The sequence below is a fragment of the Stegostoma tigrinum genome, chromosome 30 (assembly GCF_030684315.1).
Source record: "Stegostoma tigrinum isolate sSteTig4 chromosome 30, sSteTig4.hap1, whole genome shotgun sequence".
Lineage (NCBI taxonomy): Eukaryota > Metazoa > Chordata > Chondrichthyes > Orectolobiformes > Stegostomatidae > Stegostoma > Stegostoma tigrinum.
This window is the reverse complement of record NC_081383.1, coordinates 19,336,786-19,363,634: the sequence shown is the minus strand read 5'-3', so window position 1 is coordinate 19,363,634 and position 26,849 is coordinate 19,336,786. Positions and strand designations below refer to the sequence as shown.

Sequence of the window (26,849 nt, the reverse complement as noted above, 5' to 3'; positions counted from 1 at the left end):
TAAGAGAAACAGGACTCCTTGCAGTAGGCCATGCTCAATTCACTGAAATCTTCCACAACCAGCCCAGCCAGTGCGAACATTCAAGTGTCCAGTAACTCAAAAACTAACCTTGACATTGATCCAGCCCACCCCATGTTCCCTTCTACATTAAACTGAATTGAGACATCGTTCAGTAAAGAAAAAAAACTTTAGTTTTAATTATGTATAGACCTACTAATAGCTTAACATAGATCAAAACTGCCAGCTGGAAATAAGTCAATTCCAAATATAGTAAGCTTAATGATCTCTGGAAGGAAAATGCAGCTTTGAAATATGAAAAGTTTAAGTTCACCTTTTTATACAGCAACTTACCTTCTGTAGCATATTCACAACATTTAGAAGAATTATTCAGCTGTAATTCCACTAATCACACAACACTATTAAAACCACAGCAAAAAAAGTCATGAATGACATCACACCCTCCCATCATCCGTGAAAAATCACTGACATACCAGCAATTTAAGCAACACAACAGCATACTTACTATGGTCCGATCAATTGTATGCAGGTAGTAGGAGACTGGTTTACCAGTCCATGAAACTGAGCCTCGCAGTGGTGATAACTCCACAACTCTCATGATAGTGCCAATATCTTTAAAGCACAAAAGAAACAAGTTTGTCATCCATGATTATTGGAATTTGAATTATTAGGTAAGGCTCAAATTTTATCAGCTTTCTTAGTTTAATCAAATCGAAAAGCACTGTTTACTGTAAGTTACTTCCAAATATTAATCACACAATTGCTAACAACAAACTTCCTGAGATACTTCTCAAACTCTACAATTTCATCAAAATCAATTTGACCAAATATTTCCCAACAGTCTGTGTAGTTTCTCCTAAAGAAAAAAACCCAAACAGCAAAATTTACAACAAATCACTTTTGATGTCATGGCGTTATAAAAATAACTTGCAGTTTAAAAGATGACACTTTCAAAATATAATTACAATTTCGATGTATGGCAGATTTTTCTCCCCCCTCCTACTTGTTTGAAATTTCTGTATTGATGTAACGATTAATACTTAAAAGCAAAACAAGCTTTTCTGGGATACAATTCAAATTGTGTTTTATATCTGTGCACCCATCACAAAATAATGTCAAAATCTCACCCTAAACTACACAGACCACTTTCTTTCCCATGACAAATTCTGCCAGCTCATAATCCATTGTTCACAACCCCAACGCATGCAAGTCAAACTATAACTATAACAAAAACAAAGTTGATCGAAAAGCTCAGCAGGTCTGGCAGCATCAGTGTAGGGGGAAAAAAAACAGAATTAGTGTTTCGGGTCTGTTGACCCTTCCTCTGAACAATCACATGTACTCTCTCATAAATTTCTCACTGACATATTCAACCACAACCATGTTCCAGCCTTGTCCATCCACACCCCACATTGCAGCCAAGTTTTCAAACATCTTGACTCCACCCCCCAGACATCCCTCCCTAAATTATGTTTTTAACTCTCTCAACTCTTTGATTATCACATTACACCAGGTACCACTTTCTTAACCACCCCCAGATATTCTCTACAACACACTGTACAAATGCAAGATTTTGCTATCAAACATATTAAAACACAGTACTAAACACTCAAAAACCTGAGCAACTTCTTGCTCAATGTTATTTAATTTTCTACAGTGAGGCACCATGTTGGTGCAGTACCAGCACCAAAGAATCTACAGTGCAGTAGAGGCCACTCGACCCATGTAGTCTGCACAACCCTCTGAACAGCATTCCACTGAGTCCCACTTCCCCATCCTATCCCTGTATTAACCATTCACCATTACTAACCTCACATTAAACTATTACTAAGCCATCTAGCCGACATATCTTTGGATACTATGAACAACTCGGTATGACCAATTTAACCAAACTGCACATCTTTGGACCATCTGAGGAAACCAGAGCACCCAGCAGAAACCCATGTAGACACAGGGAGAGCATGCGAACTCCATACCGACAAGTTACCCAATGCTGGAATTGAACTCTGGTGCTGTGTGGCAGCAGTGCTAACCACTGGGCCACCAAACTGCCCATTAGTTGACCAGCAGTGCACACACTGTTTGGAATTTCTGCTCACAAGAGCTTAGGAAGGGTTGCATCAACAACCCAAAAGAGTGTGATGCAAAAAGGGTACTTAAGCATTAAGATTGTTACAACAAATCAAAACTAAAAACCAAATTCAATTTGGATTTCACTGAACAATTATTTGATTCAGGACAGAATCACTCTTTGCGCAGATTTCAAATACAAAAAGGGCTGCACAGAAATGCTGTACAATTAATACAAATTTGGTAGCACCAGATAAAGCCAAGAACGAACAAGATAAATAAAGACTTACCACTCAAGTTCCGGCTGTTTATTCTGAAATTTAATGGTGCAAAGGGTTTGGAAGAGACAATTTTGCCACCTGTAACAATAATAATTAATAACATTCCTCAAGAATGTATATTTAGAATGTGAAGCACAATGTTCACACAAAATGAAGCATCCATAAAATTCTATTTTTGCAGAAAATCTTGTTTGAATGAAGCACAGGTTGGAAATTCTGGCTTATGTTAAATGGCCCATGTCCTCAGACTCCCACCATGCAAAGGTCCATGAAATGGTCTAAACAGAAGCAGACTAATCCAGCAGATTGAACAGGGGGATACAGGGTAATTAAAAGCAAAAATAAAATTTACAACAGACTTTTTCCCAGAGCGGAAATGACTATCACAAGGGGACATATTTTTACTGCGATTGGAGGAAGGTATAGGGGAGATGCCAAAGGAAAGCACAGCTAGCGGTGGTAGTAGAATCAGACATTAGGGACATTATAGCGACTTTTAGATAGGAACAGGGATGATAATAAAATAAAGGGTATGCAGGTTAGTTTGATCTTAGAGTAGGATAATAGGTCGGCAAAACATAGTGGGCTGAAAGGCCTGTACTGTTCTTTGCTCTACGTTCAACTTGATGATAAACCTTGCATGAAGCACCAACCTCATCAAGCCATTGTAATTTTTAAAAGCCACTGTAAAAGCAAAATTACGTTATGGCTAATTTATTGCAAATTTTATTTCATTTGTGATATGCATACATTAGACCAGGAGTTAGCCTTTTGGCCCCTTCAGCTTCCTGTGCCATTTGTCAAGACTATGGCTGTTCAATTTTGGCATTAGCTTCACTTTTCCCTCTTCCTTTTTGCCGATCTTTAATCAAGAATCTATCAACTCTTGACTGTCAACCCTCTGATAAAATTTCTCCTTATCTGTATTCAGTGGAAGATACCTTGTTTTTTCAACTGCCCCCCTCAGATCTCAACTTGCCAACGAGGACCATTCTCAGAAGCACCTCTGACAGGTTTCTAATGTACTTATATCTTTTCTTAAAGAGAGGACATTCAAATTGTACACACAGTACTTCAGATGCAGTCTCACCAATCACAGGCTTCTAGACACAAGCAATTTTTAACCACCCTATCGCCTCTGCCACTAAGCCAACTTTGGACCCAATTTGCCCAACTGCCTTGGAGTTAGTGGGCACTTACTCAGGAGACTGCTCAAAACAAGCTCCTTTCAAAAGCTTTACTGCATTCCATGTAGGCTACATCCACTGCATTACCCTCATCCACACTTTCAGTCACCATGTTTCTCCTCCACTAGTGGGACATGGCCATGTCAGCATTTATTGCCCATTCTTAGTTGTCCTTCAGAAGTTAGTGGTGAGCTGCCTTCTTGAACTGTTGCAGTCAATCCAAATCCACAATGCCATGAGGGAGGGAATTAAAGACATTTGACCCAGTGATAGTGAAGGAACAGCAATATATTTCCAAGTCAGGATGGTGAAGGGCTTAGAGAGGATCTTGCAGGTGGAGGAGTTCCCATATTTCTGCTGCTTTTGTCCTTCTAGATCAAAGCGGTTGCGGTTTAGAAGGTACTCTCAAGAATTTTTTTCAATCAATTTCTGCAATGCATCTTGTAGGTAGTATGCATTGCTGCTACTGAGCAGTGGTGGAGAAGGGATGCTAGTAGATACAGTGCCAAGACATTGGGTGCTTTGACTTGCATTTTGAGTGTCACTGAAGCTGCACTCATCCAGGGAAGTGGGGTGCACTCCACCACACTTCTGATTGAGGCCTGAAAAATCCCTTTAAAAACCTAAACTTATCAGCAAGTAATCCTTGCATCTCCAAGTAAAGATTAATTCTATCCCTCAATTTTTTTCCACTATGTTCCCCACCACTGATGTTAGGCTTATTGGCCAATCATTCCCTATTTCAGCTCTATAACCCTTCTTTCATAATGGCACCAAATTAGCTGTCCTCGAATACTCTGGCATTACTGCCTCCAAAAGAGGATTTCAAAATTAACGTCAGGGCCATTGTCAACTCATGCCTTGGCTCCCAAAGTAGAGTGGGGGCCCTCAAAAATACATATTCAGTTTGGCATCTTGTCGAAAGCCTTCTGAAAATCCAAGCATATCATATCTACAACTTCCACTTCATTTACTTTCTCAGAAAATTCTAATAAATTAACCAAAGTTGATTTAAACTTCTTTGATTGTTCCTAATAGCATGGAGGAGATTTTCCTTGTGCCACACAACCTCCTTAAGTTTCTCGTAAGTCGGGATCGCAAGGATCAAGTCATTGACCTAAAGCAATCTGAACAAGCCATATAAATAGCATCTGCAATAGCAGGTCAAAGAGGCTGGTTATACTGTAGCAAGTAACTCACGTCCTGATTCCAAGAAGCCTATCCACCATCTACAAGGTGCAAATCTACATGATGGAAGACTGTTCTCTTGCCTGAATACTGAAGAAGCCAGACATCATTCAGGACAAATTGGCATACTTGACTAGCATGCCATTCATGGTCTCCAACATCTATGCCCTCCCAGAAATGCACAGTGGCAGCAGTGCGAATCATCTACAACTCATCACAACTTCTTCAGTAGCATCTTTAGCATGTGCCAAAAGTATACTCTCCAACAGATTGAAGAATAGTAGCAGACAGACAAGAATACTGAAGTCCACCCACACAAGCCAAACACCATCTTGGCTTGGAACTACATCACTGGTCCCTCACAAATCATGCAGAAAATCTTGAAAGTCCTTTTGAGAGCCCTTGAACTCCAAGCAACTGTGGCAGTTCAAGAGGAATGTTTGACATCACTTTCTGAAGGGCAATTCAAGATGGACAAAAAAAAATACTGGTTTTACATCCCAGGAAATAATTTTTTGAAACTAGAGAACCATCTGGTCCAAGAAAATAGGCTTTATTTAGCAACTATATGCAGTTCTACTTAAGAATTGTTATTTGATATTTTCATGTGTAACCACAGCATTATCTAGATTGCAAAAAAATTAATGCACCAACTTGGAGTTTTTAAATTCTTAGTAACATGTATAATAAATGTAACGCAACAGTAATTTATATCTATATAGGGAATATGAACGAGAATCTAAATCAAGTTCAAGCACAAAGATCAACAACCTTGTGATGTCACATTTTCCTTTTGTCAAACAGGACAGGGTCAACAATGATTCTGGTTTGAGTTACCAAATTTCTACAGATTACAAAAATTTGAAGTTACTATTACCTTCCTTCATATTTGCAAATCGCTCCTTCAACTGGTGATCCACCTCAGGACCAAAGGCAAAATTATTTACAAACACAACACTGCAAAGAAAGATTTCAAATATAATCTATCATCACCCACAACATAAAACAGGGTACATTTAATAATTCTTAAAATTAATGTATATCATGAAACCCTGGTAAAAGGTCATTAGAAAAATCCTCATATTACTGGAATATGTTGGGGCATTAAAAAAGGATCAGTCAATAAGTCAATGCAATTTACAGAAAATTGTACTGAGTCAGTGAGCCAGGGCAGAAGTTCAGATGTTTCATTTCAATGAGAAGTTACAACACTGACTTCTGTAACTATTATATTTAGTAATTATTAATCTTGTTTCGTGATCTTGTGTTACTGTTATTCTCTTGTTACATGTAGTCTTTTAAAGCATGTGTACCAGGATGGGTTGTATTAATTGCAAGCTTTGCCCCAATGTTGGCAGCAGTATTCCTTGATTTTTAAAATAATAAACTATGCCCAAATTCAAAAGCTTACCTTCACATTGACAACAGTTTGAGATAGCCTTTTAACCCTTCAAAACAGTTAGCTGTTTTATTGAAGTTAAATTATCATTTTAGCCATCAAATAAGCTTTTTTTTAGTTCTTGCACAATTTGAGATGCAGAAAGTATTCCATTACAGCAGCGAAGTATGTATATTGGTACTTGTACTCCATTTAAAGAAAAACAAACCTTTTTATGCGCTCCAACTGCGGTTATGTATATTTGATGCCATATTAGAATTTTTTTTTTAGAAAATACATCTTTGATCCCAATTCCTATCCTTTTGTTTCGATCTGCAAAACCTTTTAAATTTTTGCATTAGAACCATACATAGGCAACCAAAAAAAAGTACAGTTAATACATCATCCCTGCATAAACCCTATTAGCTTTACTCAACATATGATCTGTTTGCAGTCCGTCTGGTACATACAGGTCCTGATTCTGAAAACATACCCGTTTCTTTAAAAAAAAAAGGTGCAGCAAGACAGGGACTGAATGATAGAGCTAATTAGTTACTCTCTAGTCCAAATCTGCATAAAGCAAGATATGGACAGAGGAACAGTTAAGATCTTCTCCTAACAGTTCTTACACTTTTTAATCTCAGTGCTATAACACAACAATTTTCCTTGTCAATAGAAGAGTAATTAAAATCTGTATTTTCCATTATGCCTGGAACTTGTGAACAATACCGGGCAGCAAATTTTTAGCTGATGGATGCTTGGGACAGAATCTGTATTACTTTTTGTTCAGAGTGCTTTTTCTTAGGTTTAACCATGGATAAACCCATTTATAGGTGAATTGGGTGATTTCCAGATGAAGAGTGCTCCTCATCTGATTGCATGCAGACTTTTTCAAAGCATCCACAAATATAATACCACATAGAAAGGGACTATCTTGCCTATGCTGGAAGCCATTACTCAGGATGTTCTAGCTTATAAAATTTCAAAAGTAACTACAGAGAGAAAAATTTCATCTCATAAAGTGCAGCCAAATGCAGTGTTCTATGCCTGGAGGCTCTGCTTGCCCCAGATGCACCAAACACCTTATGAAAATAGATTTGAATTGGCATTTGAAAAACGCAAGGATCACGTAATAACCAACTGCTTTAATGAGTTAATGGGTCAGAGTTACACAGTAGAGAAACAGGCCCTTCGATCCAACTCGTCCAACCCAACCAGACATCTCAAATTTATGCAGCCCCATTGTCCATTTCCCTCTAAATCGTTCCTATTTACGTACCTATCCAGATGTCTCTTAAACGCAATTGTACCAGCCACCACTAGATTTTAGTGAAACCTTTAACGAAGCTCTGCATGGTAGACTAATTAGTAAAGTTAGGTCACATGGGATTCAGGGTGTGCTTACCAAATGGATACATAACTAGCTTAAAAAGGTAGGAGGATAATGATGAAGGGGTGCTTTTTTGACCAGAGGCCTGTGACCAGCAGTGTTCCATAGGGATTGGTTCTGGGTCCTCTTATCTGTCATTTTATATAAATGATTTGGATGAGAACATAAAAGGAATAAAGTAAGTTTGTAGGTGACACCAAAATTAATGGCATTGCAAACAGTGAAGATGCTTTTATAAGCTAACAAAGGGATTTACAAAGGGTCAATGGGCTGAAAAATGGCAATTGGAGTTCAATCTGGATAAACACAAACTATGGCATTTTTGGTACAATAAACAAGGGTAGAGCTTATACAATTAATGGTAGGCCTTGGGCAGTGTTGTAGAAGAAGGTTCTAGTGTGCAGGTGCATAATTCTTGGAAATTTGCTTCACATATGGACAGGGTGATTAAAAAGGCTTTGAGCACACTGCCTTCATTGCTCAGCCCTTTCAATATAGGAGCTAGGATGTTATGTTGAGATTCTACAGGACATGAGTGAGGCCTCTTCTGGAATGCTGCATCGAAATCTGATCTCACAGTTATAGGAAGAATATTACTAAGCAGGAGAGGGTTCAGAAGAGATTTCCCAGGAAGTTGCCAGGTATGGAAGGTTTGAGTTACAAGAAAGGGCAGGAACTTTTCCCAATGGAGTCTGGGAGTGACCTGATGGAAGTCTATCAAATAATGAGAAGCATAGATAAAGTTAACAGTAATTGTCTTTTCCCTAAAATGGAGAACTTCAAGGCGAGGGACATGCTTTTAGGGTGAGCAAAGAGAGGTTTAAAGAAAAAGACATGAAGTAATTTTTTTCTTAGCACAGACGGTGGCTCGCATGTGGAACGAACTTCCTGATGAAGTGGTGCATTACAACATTTAAAAGACATTTGGATGGATATGTGAACATGAAAGGTTTGGAGGGATACGGGCCTGGAGCAGGCAGGTGGCACTAGCTGAGTTTGGGATTATGTTTGGCACGGGCTGTTTGGACAGATGATCCGTTTGCGTGCTTTATGACTGCCTTGTTTTGACAATGGAGTCAATGAAGCGGTGTTACTATCTAAAAGTTCACACTGCACGAGGTCTGAAATGAATTGAGCAATATTGACTGCAATATCATTGGACTTTTGTCAAGGATCAAATCTTAAAACATTCAAAGGAATATTTGCCCAAATAAAGGTTACAAAACAGCTGTGACATAGCATTTGAACGAACCAGATGTAGATTGAGATAGCATTCAAAATAGGGAAGGATTAAAACGGTTTTTCATCATTACATTAAGTTATAACTGGCATCGCAGTTTTTAAATTTAGTTTTGTTAAGTGATCTGGGAGAAAAATTACCTCAAAATAGATCATTGGGAGTGGAAAGCAAGGTGTATGAAGATAATTCCAGAATTTGGGGTCAAGCCAATTGAAGACATGGCAACTGACTGTACATCAATTAGAACTGCGGTTTCACTCAGGGCAAAATAAAACAAGACCAGATATCTCAGAAGCTGGGAGGGAAATTGAAGGAGATTACAGAAATAGGACGGGCAAGGGCCTGGAACAACAGAGTCAGTACCTGAGGAACAAAGTTTGGAACAGAAACCAAAATTAATGGCTCCCAATATTTAGCTAGACAAAACTGCCAGTACTACATGTCAAGTAAGCAGTTTTATTATTTAGCAACATTGGAGGAGTTAAGAGATTTAGTGGTAAATTTGGGTATCATCACATTTAATTTAATCATCTCAGATGATGTCATTGGGGCAAAATGTGGATTAGAAACAAGAGGTAGTTAAAAAGAGACCCTTGGGAGATATTACAAGTAATGGTGTGGGTGCATACTAAAACAAAACTTTGAAGTCACAAGCAATATTCGCTAGTAACTGCAATAATTCTGTACTAAAATTTCTGATAATTAAAAACATGTGAATTCTGGTCTTCCTTCACATGTAACTTGAAAAAGAATGATTCAGCTTCAAACAGTCAAACTTCTTTGGGAAACTAAAATTCTTTAGGTCATTTCTGTAACCATACTGAGTTATCCATCTTGGAAAACTGCTCCATGAGTTCTTAATTCACACACATTCTGCAAAAAGGCAGGCAAAAGTTACAAGATTTGACTTCTGCTCAACAATACTAGCTTAAATACAAAATTTTGAGTTTAATTGGAGGAACTCAGGATTGAACATAGGGTGCTACTTAACCCTTTTCTAAAATGAAAAGAGTTATTCTCAAATAGGAGAATAATTGGCATGTGATCCCTAAGCTTCACTATCTTCTGAATGTGGGGGTACGGGACCTGATACAATTGCTATAATCAATGTGAAACACCGGAATCAATTATGGAGTCCCTTCAGTGGGTAGATAGGTGCCAATCACGTTGGTGTCTTATTGGAGTCATCTTCAGAGAGACTGGGTAGGAACGGAAGTTTCCTTCCCTAAAATGATTTTATCGAACCAGCTCTGCTTTTATGACAACCCAAGATCTTCATTTCCACTGTTATTGCTACCATATGATTTATCAAAAGTGATGTGATTTTTTCACCACAGTGGGTTTCACAGTCATCTTTTCTGAATACAAGTGTTAGGTTCAAGTAATGAAAACAATCCATTTCTAGCACCATCTTTTTGTTATCTTCACAGAAATATGGCATAGTAGCTGTGAAATAATCATGAAATTTGTGTCCAGATTTACCTTAAAATTATGCTGTTTCTTCTGAGTAAAGTTATGGTTCAAGTATCTACACAAATGTATTTGCATTACTATAAATATAAAATCTTCCAATAACCAGTGGAACCATATGTGCTACCCATTTTACATTTGCTTGATTTCTCATACGTTAAAGCCATGTGATGTGAGCAACGGTAGTATTAACATAGCACGCACTGAGTTTCTTCTACACCACCACCTGACAGTAACTGGACAGAATGTGATTTTTTTTAAAAAAGTCAAAACCATTGAAATTTATTGACGTATACTGGGCAGTTTACTATGTTAAATATACTTAAATATTTAACAACTTTTAATAGTGCCTACCAGTGTTTATAAAATGCGGAAAGGCAATTACTTTAAATGTTTCTCAGAAAAGTGCAAGTAGGCACAACTGGAGTAAACTCATGAAGCTCAAATTCATGCATGAACATGGCCAGCATCCGGGGCAGTAAGGTTTATTTTTTAACTAGCACAAGAGACTTGAAATTTCTCAAGTCTTGTAAATGATTTGACCTAGATCTCAAGGAAACTCTACCCCGATACTGCTGTTAATACATGAATTGTATCAGTGAACCAGATGAAGCAAGATAAAAGTTGTTTTCTTTAAGCAAAAAGAAGAAAGACTACAGGTATCATAAAAAAGTTGTTACAGGTTACAGCTCAACATAGCTAGGACAACGATCCATGAAACTAACTGCATCTGACTTTTGCCTGTAATTGGGAAGCAGTTATTCAAGACTCATTTGTAAAATTAGCTCACAAAAGATCAAATACACACTTCCAAAAGCCAAAATATCTTTATATAATGTTATAGGAATTACGTATTACTGTAAATTGGTTACCTTGTACTTGCAATTTTTTCTTTCCATTCTTCAGATAAGAAGTCACCTCTTTCCAGCTGAGAAAGAGAAAGAAAGAAATTGCACAAATTACGATGTACAATTCTCTTATTTGAAGACAAGTTTCATATCAATTGACGATCAAGAAACATAACCTCTAACAAGCTTAATACTTAGGTAGCACATGATTTTGCAAAGTTTAATACCTATTAATGATTCAGTTCACATTCTTCCCTACCATGACTCTCCTGTAACGTTCAAAATTCTTAGTTTGTGCCATAGTTCAATGATATTTTTCCCACATTTCTTTTTCAAACTTGCCAGCAATGTCACTATTACTTTGCAAATATAAAAGATCTCTTGAGAAGTCTACAGAAACTTCACTACATTCAATGAGAGCTCTTGATGTAATAATATAGATGGGCACAAGCTGTCCCTTTCTTCAATAATTATAAAATAACTCACTTGAAAAAATAAATCATAAGGAGTCACATAAAAGTCCATGTTACATATTCAGCAGTACCAGTTAAGAAAATATCAAGAGTACTTAGTTTAAAAGAAAAGAAATACAATTTCACATAAAAATTAGTTTTAAGATAATAAAACGTGAGGCTGGATGAACACAGCAGGCCCAGCAGCATCTCACGAGCACAAAAGCTGACGTTTCAGGCCTAGACCCTTCATCAGAGAGGGGGATGGGGTGAGGGTTCTGGAATAAATAGGGAGAGAGGGGGAGGCGGACCGAAGATGGAGAGAAAAGAAGATAGGTGGAGAGGAGAGTATAGGTGGGGAGGTAGGGAGGGGATAGGTCAGTCCAGGGAAGACGGACAGGTCAAGGAGGTAGGATGAGGTTGGTAGGTAGGGGTGGGAGGAAGGGATGGGTGAGAGGAAGAACAGGTTAGGGAGGCAGAGACAGGTTGGACTGGTTTTGGGATGCAGTGGGTGGAGGGGAAGAGCTGGGCTGGTTGTGTGGTGCAGTGGGGGGAGGGGAGATTTTGAAGCTGGTGGAAGTCCACATTGATACCATTAGGCTGCAGGGTTCCCAAGCGGAATATGAGCTGCTGTTCCTGCAACCTTCGGGTGGCATCACTGTGGCACTGCAGGAGGCCCATGATGGACATGTCATCTAAAGAATGGGAGGGGGAAGTGGAAATGGTTTGCGACTGGGAGGTGCAGTTGTTTACTGCGAACTGAGCGGAGGTGTTCTGCAAAGCGGTCCCCCAGCCTCTGCTTGGTTTCCCCAATGTAGAGGAAGCCACACTGGGTACAGTGGATGCAGTATACCACATTGGCAGATGTGCAGGTGAACCTCTGCTTAATATGGATCATCATCTTGGGGCCTGGGATAGGGGTGAGGGAGGAGGTGTGGGGGCAGGTGTAGCATTTCCTGCGGTTGGAGGGGAAAGTGCCAGGTGTGGTGGGGTTGGAGGGCAGTGTGGAGCGAACAAGGGAGTCACGGAGAGAGAGCGGTCTCTCCGGAAAGCAGACAAAGGGTGGGGATGGAAAAATGTCTCGGGTGGTGGGGTCGGATTGTAGATGGCGGATGTGTTGGGAGGATGATGCGTTGTATCCGGAGGTTGGTGGGGTGGTGTGTAATGGAATGCTACACTTGCCCCCACACCTCCTCCCTCACCCCAATCCCAGGCCACAAGATGACTTTTCATATTAAGCAGAGGTTCACCTGCACATCTGCCAATGTGGTATACTGCATCCACTGTACCCAGTGTGGCTTCCTCTACATTGGGGAAACCAAGCGGAGGCTTGGGGACCGCTTTGCAGAACACCTCCGCTCGGTTCGCAATAAACAACTGCACCTCCCAGTCGCAAACCATTTCCATTTCCACTCCCCCTCCCATTCTTTAGATGACATGTCCATCATGGGCCTCCTGCAGTGCTACAATGATGCCACCCAAAGGTTGCAGGAACAGCAACTCATATTCCGCTTGGGAACCCTGCTGCCCAATGGTATCAATGTGGACTTCACCAGCTTCAAAATCTCCCCTTCCCCCACCGCATCCCAAAACCAGCCCAGTTCGTCCCCTCCACGCACTGCCTCCCAAAACCAGTCCAGCCTGTCTCTGCCTCCCTAACCTGTTCTTCCTCTCACCCATCCCTTCCTCCCACCCCAAGCCGCACCTCCATCTCCTACCTACTAGCCTCATCCCACCTCCTTGACCTGTCCGTCTTCCCTGGACTGACCTATCCCCTCCCCACCACCCCATCTATATTCTCCTCTCCACCTACGGTCCGCCTCCCCCTCTCTCCCTATTTATTCCAGAACCCTCACCCCATCCCCCTCTCTGATGAAGGGTCTCGGCCCGAAACATCAGCTTGTGTGCTCCTGAGATGCTGCTGGGCCTGCTGTGTTCATCCAGCCTCACATTTTATTATCTTGGATTCTCCAGCATCTGCAGTTCCCATTATCACTCATTCTACTTGTTTAGTTGGATACAAACTAAATAACAGCTCTTCTACCAACCAAATTAGCATGTCTTTTGAAACATTTACCAAGAACAGACTACACATTTATTCCGAGATTTGGTGGCTTTGTTACCGGCTTTCGATTGCAGTAGAGAATGTGATCACCATCTTTTCCACAACCTTGGGAATTTATTAACCATGAACTGAATAAAGATGGACTTTGCCTTTTTTTTTAAAGTTTTGTGTTATCAACATAGGTGCCAAAATGCCAACTTAAGCATTTTTCACTTTACTTTTTATAAAATTACAAGAGGCAATAGACAAATATTCCATTCAGTCAGTAATCTTCTGCACTAAAGCAACGGCTGTACACAAATTATCAGGCTTACCTATGGACCTACTGTTCAATCAGAAACGCATTCCATTACTTATGTAGCATTTTAGAATGTTCAAGGTTAAAGTATTAAGAGCAATTATTTTTCCCCCAATTTCACAAAGATAAATAAACTAGGAGGATGAGTGAGATTAGCAAAAGGTACTTAAAGGACAAGTTGTTTTTAAATTCAATTTTAAGAGTTGCTTAATGCTTATGACTCGATATCAGAATTCCGCAATCATGACACCATATAGATAGCTGACACACATTGGCTCCATAATTCAGAGGCACAACAGAATTGTGTTTGAGAAGTCCATTCCTGTTTGTATTCCCAAGGTCATACGTTCAAGGAATAAAGGGCCTGGTGGTATGACATGTACATTTTAAACACAATGTCAGAATCAGAGGAAACAAAATTATGCGATAAGAGAGCTGAAGGATTCCAAGTGTCACATAGGCAAAAGACAACTTGTGAACAATTTAATTTATTTCTAAAGCACAAGGTACCAATGTAGAATAGCAAGTAGTTAAGATTCCAAAACGTATGGAGCAGAACTAATGGGGATGGAGATTGCAAGGCAACAAGAACAGTTACTGTAGCCGTGTAGAAGAAAATAGGGAAATGGGAACTGTCGAAGAGGGGCACAGGGAAAGGAGAAATTGGGTGGCGACAGAAAGTGAGCTGAAGATGAAACAAGGCGGTATATAGAAAGGAACAGAACAAAAATAAAATCAGAAATACTGATAAGGATAGGTCGTAGTATATCCTATGAAATGAGAGAAAGCAAAATTCTGTTGAAAGCAGCAAAATTCTCATCGTCCATAGACATGCTGAGAAAACTCAACCTGGTTCTGGGCAATTCTATTCCCTACACAACCACAGATGAAGAGAGAAGAAGCGGAGCAGGAAAAAGGGGAAAAAAGAGCAATTGGCAGTAACATCCAGATAAGGCTTCAAAACAAAAACAAAAATGAAGCAGCTGACCAAGCTTCAGGAGCCTGCGCAACAGAGAAATATACGTGTTTCCTCATTTGCTGAAACATCAATTTGAGATACACGATCAAGTGTAGATGTCAGGTAAGATGCAATGACAGGGCAGAGGATAACCAACTGCTGGAGCAAGAAGATTAAATGTCAGGACAAATTTGACTCTCAACAATGTAAAGTGCTGCTTTAAAGACAGACAATGCCCAGATTTAGGAATTTTCATTTGAAAAAAGTGAGAAAATATTCCTTAATTTAAATTTCAAAATTTTTCATTTAAAATTTGAGGTCTAGTGTTACATGAAACAAACTTACTGTGTATTCTCCATATTTTTTCCCATACCATCGCATCCATTTTCTGAACTCTGTATCCATTGTCTGTGTACAGAAAAAAAGACAAATTATTCTGCGTTTTTCTCTTTATTACATGTTTTCCTGCCACCCCCCCACAGTATTTGACACATTGTAGAAATAGGGTTTGATTAATATCAGAAGGGTCTCTGAGGCAAGCAGTAAAGTAAGTATAACCTTAGTTGTCATGTTTGCATTCTGCAGGACGGTTGGAACTTGTATAGCACAAAGCATGTTGTTCAGCAAATTTATGATAATGTACAACAAATTAATAAGCAAAATGCTGGAAATCTGGAACAAATACATAGTTCAGTTTCTGTAAGCCCTGAGCTTCTCCAGCATTCTGTGCTAATCAATAAACTTTAACAGTAACCTCATGCTTTGATAAGAACTTCAAGCACTTATGGCAATTAATGTCAAAGCACACAACAATGGAGACAGCTGTCCAAGATAGATGTCATTTTAACCACAGCGATTTGAAGAAATTCCCAGATTTCCCAAGTACTGTGATCTGACAATGTACCTGTGAAATAAGAGGAGGTCGTTGAAGAATACAACAGAACAGCCTTTATAGGCTCATACAAGGCAAGGTAAACAGAGACAAACTCCAAAGGGGCAGGAAGACCATGGTCTTATAGGTAGTGTCCACCACTGTTGAAGAGATCCTCATCTGGTAATCTCGAGTAACCTTGGATTCCCATCAATTCTTGCAGCCTTCATTTTAAATCAAAGAACCTAGTTACTGAGTGTGTCTGGTCCAAGCAAATCTGAAGCTCAATTTGAGCTTGTAGGGAGATGAGGCACAAAGTTGTTCACCTCACTTAAATTCCACCCAAAATGGGAAAAAGGTGTGAAGTACTATTTTGAAATGTTGACTGTGAGATACAAAGAAACAACACCTTTACTGCGGGAGATTTGGCTACCTTCAGCAGTTTCATAAGGCCATGTCTAAAAACTCCATTAGATTATCTCCAGGACAAAGAAGAATTCAGCAAATTGAACAAGATAACAACACTGTCCAAATTAGACATTTTCTTAGTCAAAAGGCTAATCTTAGTACAAATGATCACTTGTAAAACCAAAATTCTGGGTAACTAAAATTCAAAGTCAAAAATTCTCCACATTTTCCTGATGTAGGAATAATTCATACTATGTGACTTGACAACCTGGGATAATTTCACCAGCCGTTTCTGATCAATAATTAAGATCAAGGTCAGGATGGCCCCACTCTTTCAGTTAAAAGGTCATTTGAAAAACAACACTTAGTTACAATGACAGTAGGAACTGCCAATGCTGGAGAATCAGAGAGAACACTGTGTGAAGCTGGATGACCACAGCAGGCCAAGCAGCAGGAAAGCTTGACGTTTCGGGTTGGGACCCTTCTTCAGAAATGGGGGAGGGGAAGGGGATTCTGAAATAAATAGGGAGACAGGGGAGGCGGATAGAAGATGGATAAAAAGGAGAAGATAGGGTGACAGGAGACATACAGGTCAAAGAGGCAGGGTTAGAGCCAGCGAAGGTGAATGGAGGTGGGGAGTTTGGCCGGCAAGGGTGGGGGGGGGGGGGGGGGGGGGGAAATAGGTCAGTCCAGGAAGGACGGACAAGTCGGGGGGATGGGATCAGGTTAGTGGGTAGGGGATTGGGGTGGGGCTTGAGGTGGAAGGAATGGTTAGGGAGGCGGGAACTAACTGGGCTGGTTTTGGCATGTGGTCAGTGGGAGGGGAGATTTTGAAGCTTGTGAAATCCACATTGATACCCTTGGGCTACAGAGATCCCAAGCGAAATAGGAGATGCTGTTCCTTCATCTTTCGGGTGACACCATTGTGGCAACGCAGGAGGCCCAGGATGGACATGTCGTTCGAGGAGTTTTTGGTTTTTTTTTGGGGGGGGGGGGGGGGGGGATGAAATGGTTCACAACTGGGGAGGTGTAGTTTGTTGCGAACAGAGCATAGGTGTTTCCGCAAAGCAGTCCCCAAGCCTCCGTTCGGTTTCTCCGATGCAGAGGCGGCAACGGGAACAGCGGATACAGTACATAACATTGACAGATGTGCAGGTGATACATCATTCTTCAACTCTTGATGTGGTACATAAAGATCCCTGATCATCTTCCAAAGAGTGAGCAGAATTCTCCATCTACGCCTGTGATGAAACCAACATGAGCGAGCAATAGTGTAAAATGAAGGAAAAACACACACAGTCTATTGAAGATACGATACAAGCTCCAATACTTTCAGCATCACAAAGGGGATTACAACATCTTTCATTCAACAGCACACAGACAGATGAGATTGCTCGTGAGTTCAAGCAAAAAAGAGAATTCTTCACTTGCAGGAAAATTCTTCAGCAATATCAGAGCCTAGAGAACAATGAGTTACTTCTGTACGAGCGTCCAGAAAACGTATTCATTTTCATTCACCGTCAGCAATGGCAGCAGTCATGCTAAGATCCTCTATTTTTGTTCCATAATTCTTTGCAGCAACTTTGAAGTATTCTCTACAATTCTACTTGTCCACCTTCCGATACAAGCAGCAAACCATGAAGAGATTTTTATTGATTCTTTTAAGTCCTTGTGCAAGTCTTTTGAAGAAGTCAGTCCATACTTCGCATTCTTGATTGTTGTCTTCAGATCAGTCAGTCAATCTAAGGCCCTCAAAATGACATTGTCCTGCTACTGCAACTGAATGGTGATACTCCTCTTCTTCAATAGTGCATCTTGCATGGTCACATCTTTTCCACTGGAGAAATAGTTCAAGGCATCAAATTAATCAGCGTCCAGTCAAGTCTATGTCTTCATCCTGATTCAGCAGCTACTGGTCAATCATCCTTCCACTGAAGTGAACTTTGTGATACTGGACTGAATCATATTCTCTATTTCAGCTGCTGAAAATCCAGTTCCATACCAGTCTGAAAACCATCACCCTCCAACACCATTTTGAATAACCAGACCAGGGAGATTTGGCAAATCACCACAGCAAATCTGTGAACAATCGGCTTTGCAGGGAGGTGGTGGAATTGGAAATATAATTAGTCACAAGGGAAATATTTAAAATTTTTGAGTTAAGTTAAGAAAATGCTTTATTAATAATATTGGAAACTAAGAGTATCAGAGAAAGATGGTGGTGGGACAGGGAAAGGATATAGGTATGGTGTTTGATGAATTTGCAGATGATAGTCTAGTTAAGAACCTCTACAGTTGCATGCTCATGGTCTGCAGTAGAGTCCAACCTCCTGGTACAGAGCGTAAGGCGTCTGCAGCCTTACATTCGTGTACAATTTGTTAAAAAGCGTTGCTTAGAAGTCATCTACAAGACTGGTTTGAGCTTGTACGAAGCCCCAAAGAACCCATCGCTAAATATGTTACAACACTTACCTCTGCATATTTTGCTGGTATCTCTGCCTTTTCTACACCATAATAATGCTTGCATTGTGTAGCTGCAGCAACTTGCAACACTACTTGACCCACTCCTTGGAGAAGGGAACAAAGTTGGCAATCAGTACAACTGGCCACACAAATGGGTCACGTGAGCGTAACAGAAAATTCTGTAATTATGTTTTCAAATAAAATTCCTCAAAACAATGACACTACAAAAACACAACTGTTACATTCACACTAATCATTAAGCTAAAATTACCAAAGATTCATTGAGTGCTTTATCAGTTTCTTTTTGTTTTAAAAATCAATAGCTCAGGAAAATTAGCTGAAGTTTCTTACCACTTCCTAAATCAACAAAAGTGTCATCTTCAGTCATCTTGATCTCATCAATCATTTGAGCAACTAAATCAAAGGATGTTTCTCCATAAACCTCAGGGGAAAAGGGTTCATAATTGTTCAGTTTCTCTGGATCGGTCACTGAGTGGTTGTAGACCTGTTGCAGGATATGTCGCAGCAGGCCATTGCAAGGCCGAGTGTTCAGTTTCATGGGCTGTGTCGTCCCTTTCCACTGTATTAAATTAGAAAGACCTTTTAATTAGACAAAGTTAAGAGTAAACTTGTTTCCAAGTATACACACCTGGAAACGAAGCTCAACAACCCTGCCACAAAGTGATAGAACACAGGCAATTGATTTACTAACATGCAAATAACTTGGAGAATTGTATCAGATACTTCATATTTCATCTAATCCTCCCACAGACCAAAAGTGATTCATCGAGAATACTGAAAAATTCTCGGACAGTAAATGAGCAAGTAACAACAACAATTCATAATTTGGGGCGACACAGTGACTCAGTAGTTAGCACTGCTGCCTCACCAGGGACCCAGGTTTGATTCCACCTTCGGGTGACAGTCCATGTGGAGTTTGCACGTTCTCCCTGTATCTGCGTGCGTTTCTGCCCAATGTCCAAGGATGTGCAGGCTTGGTGGATTGGCCATGCTAAATTGCCCATAGTGTTCAGGGATGTGTAGATTAGGGGGTTATAGGTCAATGGGCCTGGTTGGGATGCACTATGGGTCGGTGTGGACTTGTTGGGCTGAAAGGCCTGTTTCAACACTGTAGGGATTCTGTGATTGTAAAATTTGAGGTGAACACAAAAGTGAAAGACAGAACTCAAAAATTAGAATCTGCGGAATTTTTAGTATAAAATGGAGCATAGCAGTGGCGTATCATGTTTAAAAAAAACTAAAAACACATTTTCAAGCCACGAAAAGTTGTTCCACAGAAATTATCAACTTAGTATGTCTTCAAAGCTCAAATGGCATAACATTTGCAATAGTTTTTAACATTGAGCTAAGCAAGTTAGTGATTATTAATGGAACGCCCACTTTAGGGACTTAAGCAGTCCACTGAATGAAAAGGCAAGGGAATTACCCTCAACTTCTGAATTTCTGCAAATTAAACATGCATATCTAGACAACAGAGGAAGTGCCATCAGCGTCAGAGTGGTAACAGCAAACAATAGCTTTTCTATCATTACAGCAGCAAGGCTGCGCCAATGTTTTTAACAATTGATAGAAAACCAGTAACTGCGCATTCACATGATGTGCTAGCCTGATGGGGGATGTCAACATGAAAATTACTCAAGAATTCAGCATTCCTGTGAACAATCAAGAATGTTTCTAAAATAGAAAATGGGTAATTTTTTTATAAAGTTTGGCATTAATTATGGTCTTTCCCAATGTAAGAAAAACAATTACTATTCACATGAGAATTTCCAGGCAAAGGAACCAAAAATTTTAACTGCCAAAGGAAAACTTATTGAGCACCTCGGTTTTGTGCTAATTATAAAAAGGAATCCAGGACAGAGTATTATTGCTATGCAGATGATGTTACAAAAAGTGAAGGAGTTGAGATTTAGACAAAACACAATTCATTTATGTGGGAAACTTTAAAGAGGAAAGCTTTCAAAGGGAAGGGTCAAAAGTAAAGAAAGGAGAGAATGTGAATATCAGAACAGAATGTGTACACATGAACAATTAACTACCCTTATAACATGATTCTATCTACAAAGTACACTACGCTACATACCAATTGTTGAATGCTATCCATGGCCCGGTTGTACTTTTCACATAGCTTCTGCATACTCTCAAAGCTGGAAGAAATCATATTATAAATTATGCATTCTAAAATTAAAATTTAATTAGTTCTAGATTAGATTAATATTCAAAAATAGAAATGGATTTTCTATATACCACAACTATGAAGGAGACTGCCTTGGTTCTGCTGAGAAAATACGTCAGAAGAAATTACAAATATGTCGGCTAAATTTAAACACAGCATATGATTTGAAAGTAAATGCATTTCTAAATTCTAGCTTTTTACTATACTGACAGCTGTCTGTAGAAGATTGAAAAGGATGAAATGCGAAGTCAGCTTCGAGTACTTATAAGCCTTGCAGCGTAAAATTGCTGGCTTGTCTTTTTCATCTGTCATGTTCACATTTTCCCACGTATGTTAATCTAGCTTCCCCGAGAAGTATCTATACTAGATCCATAAACCTAAAGAGCTTCTTCACAGTCCCTAAAATGCATCCAAACAACTAATCTTCCTTTCAAGGGCAAACTTTTTTTTCCCTCTATATACAACCATTCCAACTCTTTCACCTAAACATTCAGCCTTCACTTTTCCATAGAACATCTGAAAAAGGGCCTCATTCCCACAATACATTTCATAAAATTCCCAAGCACTCTTTTCTAGTACTTGGCCGACATATTGCAAGAGAGATGGCAGAAGTCAACTTCCCACACCCCCACCCAAAACAAGACAACACGTGGTGCAACAGAAATTTTCAATATCCATCTGCTCAGAGATGCGATGACATAGCTGTAGAGCAAGTGAGATTTGAATGCAACCCTCCTGGCTCAAAGGGAGGAACACTAGCAAAGCATCACAACAACCCAACCGAAACATATAGTTTCAATGCAGGAGATTCGGAATGCTATCAATCAGATCTTTTCAAACCAAACCACACCACACTGCCAGCCATCTGCTAAGAGATTAGCATTTCAGGGCCACACGATTTAGACCTCACATGGCTTAGCAGTTCGGGTAACCACATGGGTGTTCTTTTTAGGACTCAGCATCTAATTCTAGGAACTGACCCAGCAAAGGGGAAATTGGGGTATATGACCAACATGGCAACCCATTATTAGTTTTGCAATGCTTTAACTTTAAACCTGTCTCAAATCGACATGTTATGACACACCTCTGAAGCAGCTGGAAATTGAATCCAGGCCCAACAATTTCCAAGCACAGCCTATTGGGGATGAACCAAACACGAGTTCCTTTCCCCTGGATCAACCTGTTGAAAGACATTCGTTCACATGCCTAGATCTTCAACCCAAGTGCCCTCACTCAGGGGACACTACGATAGTGACATGAAAGCTTTACCAAAGATCTTTTAAAAAAATGTCCACAAGTGCTTTTGCATGCAACTAAACAGCTTTCTCACCACCGAATCAAGGATTTTTTTTTTGTTTGTAAACTGCGAACAGCCACCAGTAAACAGAGGTGCATTTTAGACAAACAGTTAAAATGCTCTTCAGCTGTGTCTAAGCAATTGCCTTCATTCTCTATCAGTTTGTACAAGTATGTCGTTCATAGAAAATGGCTTGCTACAAACTTCAAGGAAACCACAATGTCCTGTCCAGTTTAATTTCCAAGAACTCATCACTCATTGATATTACCAAGGATTCAATATCTACTTTCATTGTCAGTCTAATGAGCAAAAGAAATGTTTCAAGTTAAAGAATTATCAAACCACTTATTAAACAGTGCACATAAACAATTAAGCATGTTTGTGCTTATTGCATACAGTTTTCCACACTCGCTCAATTTACTGGCTTTACATAGTCATCCTATATTGAATAAATTCTGTTTTAAGTATCTTCAATGTAGGATTTCAAATGTGTTCAAAAGTCTTGATGTTTGTAATTTCCCCAGAATCCTTAAATTAGAGAGGACCTTGAGGCATTTATTCATTCAATGCTAGCACGCAGTTTCACTTGAAAAACACGGTGTTCATGAAGTTTGTTGCAATTACCAATAAACATGAATACATCTTACCATTTGGTATCATAGTCCACTAGCACATAGTTTTCCATAGCAAGTTTAAGATCAGGGACCTCCTCACACACCCATCTGAAAATAAATTCAAACAAAAAGTCATTCAAATAAATTCAAACAAAAAGTCATTCAAATAAATTCAAACAAAAAGTCATTCAAATAAATTCAAACAAAAAGTCATTCAAATAAATTCAAACAAAAAGTCATTCAAATAAATTCAAACAAAAAGTCATTCAACTATAGATTTTTCCATAAACTATCATTCCCTCTTGGCCACTAATTTTGTCAAGAGTCCTGCACTGATGCTAACATTCATTTCTTAAACCAGGAGAACAAAGCTGAATTTTCTTCCAAGACCTATAGAAAATGCAAGGCAAAAAACATAATTTATAAAATCCTATTGCAAAATTGCAGCTAGTGCAAGATTTAGCAAGTCGAGCAAGGTCTTCAATATTGCAAAACTGCCCAACTCTCACTATCCGCAGTGAGTCTATTCTTTTTCTCAAGCAAAGAAATAGCACTCTTTCCAGTGCCTAAGAAACATCAGACAACTTAAAAATCAGATGTGATAGGAGATTTGAAAGACAAGATAAAAATCCAATTATCTTTTTCAAATAGGAAAATGCCATCATACAAGACCTCATCATATTGTTTTAGCATGGTTCAAACTATTATACATCCAACTACTGTTACTGAAATACATTTATTATGCAGACAAACAAGGTAATAAATGACCGGTTATACATTAAACCAAAAATGCCTGAAAAATTCAACACATTATACAGCATCTGCAGAGAGAGAAAAATATTTCAGATTGAGATGACCTTTCACTCAGGTTGCCACTAACTGCAGTAGTATTTTACATTTAAGGACTATTTACTTTGATTTTGCAAAGGAACAAAATGTTGGAGTAGATGCCCCAGTGCTTGCTAATAGTTCTGTTTTTGCCAACTGCAAGCACTAATCACCAAGACATGAAACCCACAAGATAAATATTACGTAAACTTTATCTATTAAGTTGATGTTTTATAGGTCTTGAGGGCTTGGCTTATGTGGAAGATGTGAGCCAGAACAATAAAGTCACGTGGCTGAACAGCAATTATAGACAAGCAAGAAATGCACATCTATATTAAGCAAAATAATGACTAACACAACCATTAGCAAAGCAGAAAAAAAATTCCTGAGTGAGAAATTCCACTTGTAAACAATATTACTGACAGGCAACTAAACAAAAATCAATACTGCGTGTGTAATTACTTTTAAACTTCTGGTATAATCATGTCATGTAATTATAATGACAAATATCACGAGCAAATGCCTTCGAAAAGGTTAAAAAAATGCAAATTGAAAGAAAAATTTGATGGGCAGGTTTAAAATGAATAGAGGAACTCAAATGTTTAAGTCCCCAACATCAATGCCTGATATGGCAGAATACATTATTCACGTAGATGGTTAACACAATTGCATCTCAGCTAAGTCTGAGTCATTTACCTTAGTTTATAATCAACATTCAAAGATTGAATATCTAATCATAAACAAATAAAGATAATACATAATAAATATATATCCTGCTCAAAAGGAAAAAAGTTATCCACTGAAAATCAGTGAAAATGAACTTTTGTTCTTACCGGATGGTTTCAATAATTTCATGAGCAGCATCATGGTGTTTGTCCTGTAAAGGCACAGTACAGCACGGTTTAATACAGAAGTTACTGATAGAAAATGGTACTTTATATATTTAATAGAAACACTCACGTGACAGATTAGATATAAAGGAAAGTATAGATATACACATCACAATGCTTGAAATCAAGCTACCTGGTCTAAGCTCACCTCACAAATTCAAAGTCCACTATTGGTTTATGCAACGACAGCTGCTGGACCAGTATATTGATGGCAAAAACTTGAAGTTCATAGAACCATTCAACTTCTCAAACCTGTACCAATGCATGGCCGAATGATTTAATACTCGGTTGGCAACTCAGCTCTGTTTAAACTTCCTTGGATTCAAAGCTCTCAAAATTCTTTAAAAAGTAAGGGTTCATTAATGTCAGTATTCAAAAATTTCAAATTGATCTGACACGACTAGAATCGGTGGCACACGGGAAGAAATGCTGCACGCTTTTGGCCTGTTCAGCCTTTCAGTGAGCTTCTTCATTCTGGTTATTTAACCCCAGGATTAGTTCTCTGCATCAGTCAACTGCCTCTACTTTCTTTTTAACAGCTTAAGTAAATCACCCCTCAACCTTAAAAAAAATCAAACCAAACCAAAAAAAAAGCTTACGCAACAGAGCATGGAGGTGGAGGAACACGTCAGGCCAGGCAGCAGAGGAGCAGGAAAGCAGAGGTTTCGGGTCAGGACCTGAAGCTAAGGCAACCTGGTTTCATAGAAATCCTTTGAAATCTCATCATTCTGCACCATACTCCAGTCCAACTTGAAAATAGCTTGCATTGAGTAGTACTGTCCAAATTAGAAACCAGAGCTCCTGTACAAATTAAGCATCACTTCCTCGCCTGCTCAACTGGCATTTCTGAGCCCTTTTTATGGTCATGCATTGGTTTTCTGGTATGAGATAACATCAGTGCAAAATTAACAAGTGATTGTGGATTGAAAATATAGAATGCAGAAGTGTGCAGACAAGAAGAAGGGAATGATGACACTTGCGGTAGTCCTTAGAACAGTAACTACATGTAGGACAGAATAAATCAGGAGATAATGAGGGCATGTACAAAAGCAAGTATATTAGTCATGGGTGACATTAATCTTCATGTAGATTGGGAAAGTCAAATTAGTAGAAGCAATCACAAGGAAAACTTCAGTGTATTTGGCATAGTTTTAGATTATGTTATGGAACCAACCAGGAATCAGGATATTTTCGATTTCATGTGCAATTAGCCAGGCTCACCAACCAATCTCAGAAAAAGAAAAAGACTCCCTCAAAGAGTGAGCATAACCTGGGAGAATTTAGCATTCAATTTGACAGGGAGAAACTACATTTGGAAGTAATTGTGCAAAACTTGAATAAGGCTAATGACAAACGAATGAGGGCAGAATTATATAGAATAGACTGGACAAGGATATAAGCAGGAAAAACTCCTCAAACTCTGAACTGCCTACACTGTTTATGACTTACAAAGACACTTGCAACAAAAAAAAATTTCTAGGAAGAGAAAGAGAAGAAGCCAATCACTTAACTAGGGAAGCTCAAGATAGCATCAAATTGAAAGAAAAAAAAGGGGCAAGGATTAGCGGTAAGACATCTGGCAAGTTTTTAAAAAGTCAACAGAACTTATTTTATGTAAGAAAGAAAATAAACTTTGAGGGTAAACTACCACGCTATATGAAGAAGAGCAATAAGAGCCTCTAATTATTAGAAAGAAAGACAGATGATCATAGGCCTCTTAGAAAATGAAGTTGGGGAAATAGTAATGGAAATCAAGGAGCAGCAAATGAGTGACTAACTGAGCGCTCAAACCAGAGGACACGGATTCCAAAACTTGTAAATAAATAATCAAGGGCAAATGGTTAGGGTAGAGTGGGGTGAGGGGTGGGGAGTGGTGAGGAAGAAACAAGTATAATAACTCTCGCCACAGAAAAAGTAGCCACGAAACTAGAGGCTAAAGGCTGTTAAGTCTTGTGTTCCTGGTCTTTTATATGCTAGGATGCAACACAAATAGCGACAAAGACAGTAGACGCACTGGTAGTAACCTTCCGAGAATTCTTCTGAAGCCAGAAGACTGGCAAATTACCAATGTAACACCCTTATTCAAAAAGGGGAGGCAAAACTATGGATTGTGATCTTATAATCTGATGTTTGCCCGTAGATGTTATTATAAAGGGTGTAACAGTAGAAAATTTAAAAAGGCATAAACAAGCAGAGAGTCAGCTCGGCTTCATGAAGAGAAATTAATGCTTGTCACAAATTATCAAAATTGTTTCAGGACACAAGTGCAATAGATAGAGGTGAACAAGATGATGTAACATACTTGGATTTCCAGACAGACTTCATAAGGCTACCACGTAAGTCTTATTAAGAAGAGCTCATAGGGTTTTTTTTTTTAAATGGTGGGGGGGCCTTTTCTGGAAGGGAACCTGTAACTATGGAGTGCCACAGAGCACTGG

The 26,849-nt window shown here is 39.1% G+C and overlaps 1 protein-coding gene across 4 annotated transcripts in view; it reads right to left on the bottom strand.

Moving 5' to 3' along the window:
* The window catches only part of dot1l (DOT1-like histone H3K79 methyltransferase), a 99,763-nt gene that overhangs the window by 59,421 nt on the left and 13,493 nt on the right, over positions 1–26,849 (bottom strand). For all 4 annotated transcript variants that reach the window (XM_048559494.2, XM_048559496.2, XM_048559495.2 and 1 more), the window contains exons 2-11: positions 24,355–24,398; positions 22,727–22,801; positions 20,690–20,753; positions 18,937–19,165; positions 18,595–18,689; positions 15,189–15,251; positions 11,095–11,150; positions 5,622–5,701; positions 2,379–2,447; positions 524–630 (exon numbers count right to left, since the gene is read on the bottom strand). In XM_048559494.2, the coding sequence (XP_048415451.1) occupies positions 524–630; positions 2,379–2,447; positions 5,622–5,701; positions 11,095–11,150; positions 15,189–15,251; positions 18,595–18,689; positions 18,937–19,165; positions 20,690–20,753; positions 22,727–22,801; positions 24,355–24,398 (882 nt within the window). The remainder of the gene's footprint in view (positions 1–523; positions 631–2,378; positions 2,448–5,621; positions 5,702–11,094; positions 11,151–15,188; positions 15,252–18,594; positions 18,690–18,936; positions 19,166–20,689; positions 20,754–22,726; positions 22,802–24,354; positions 24,399–26,849) is intronic.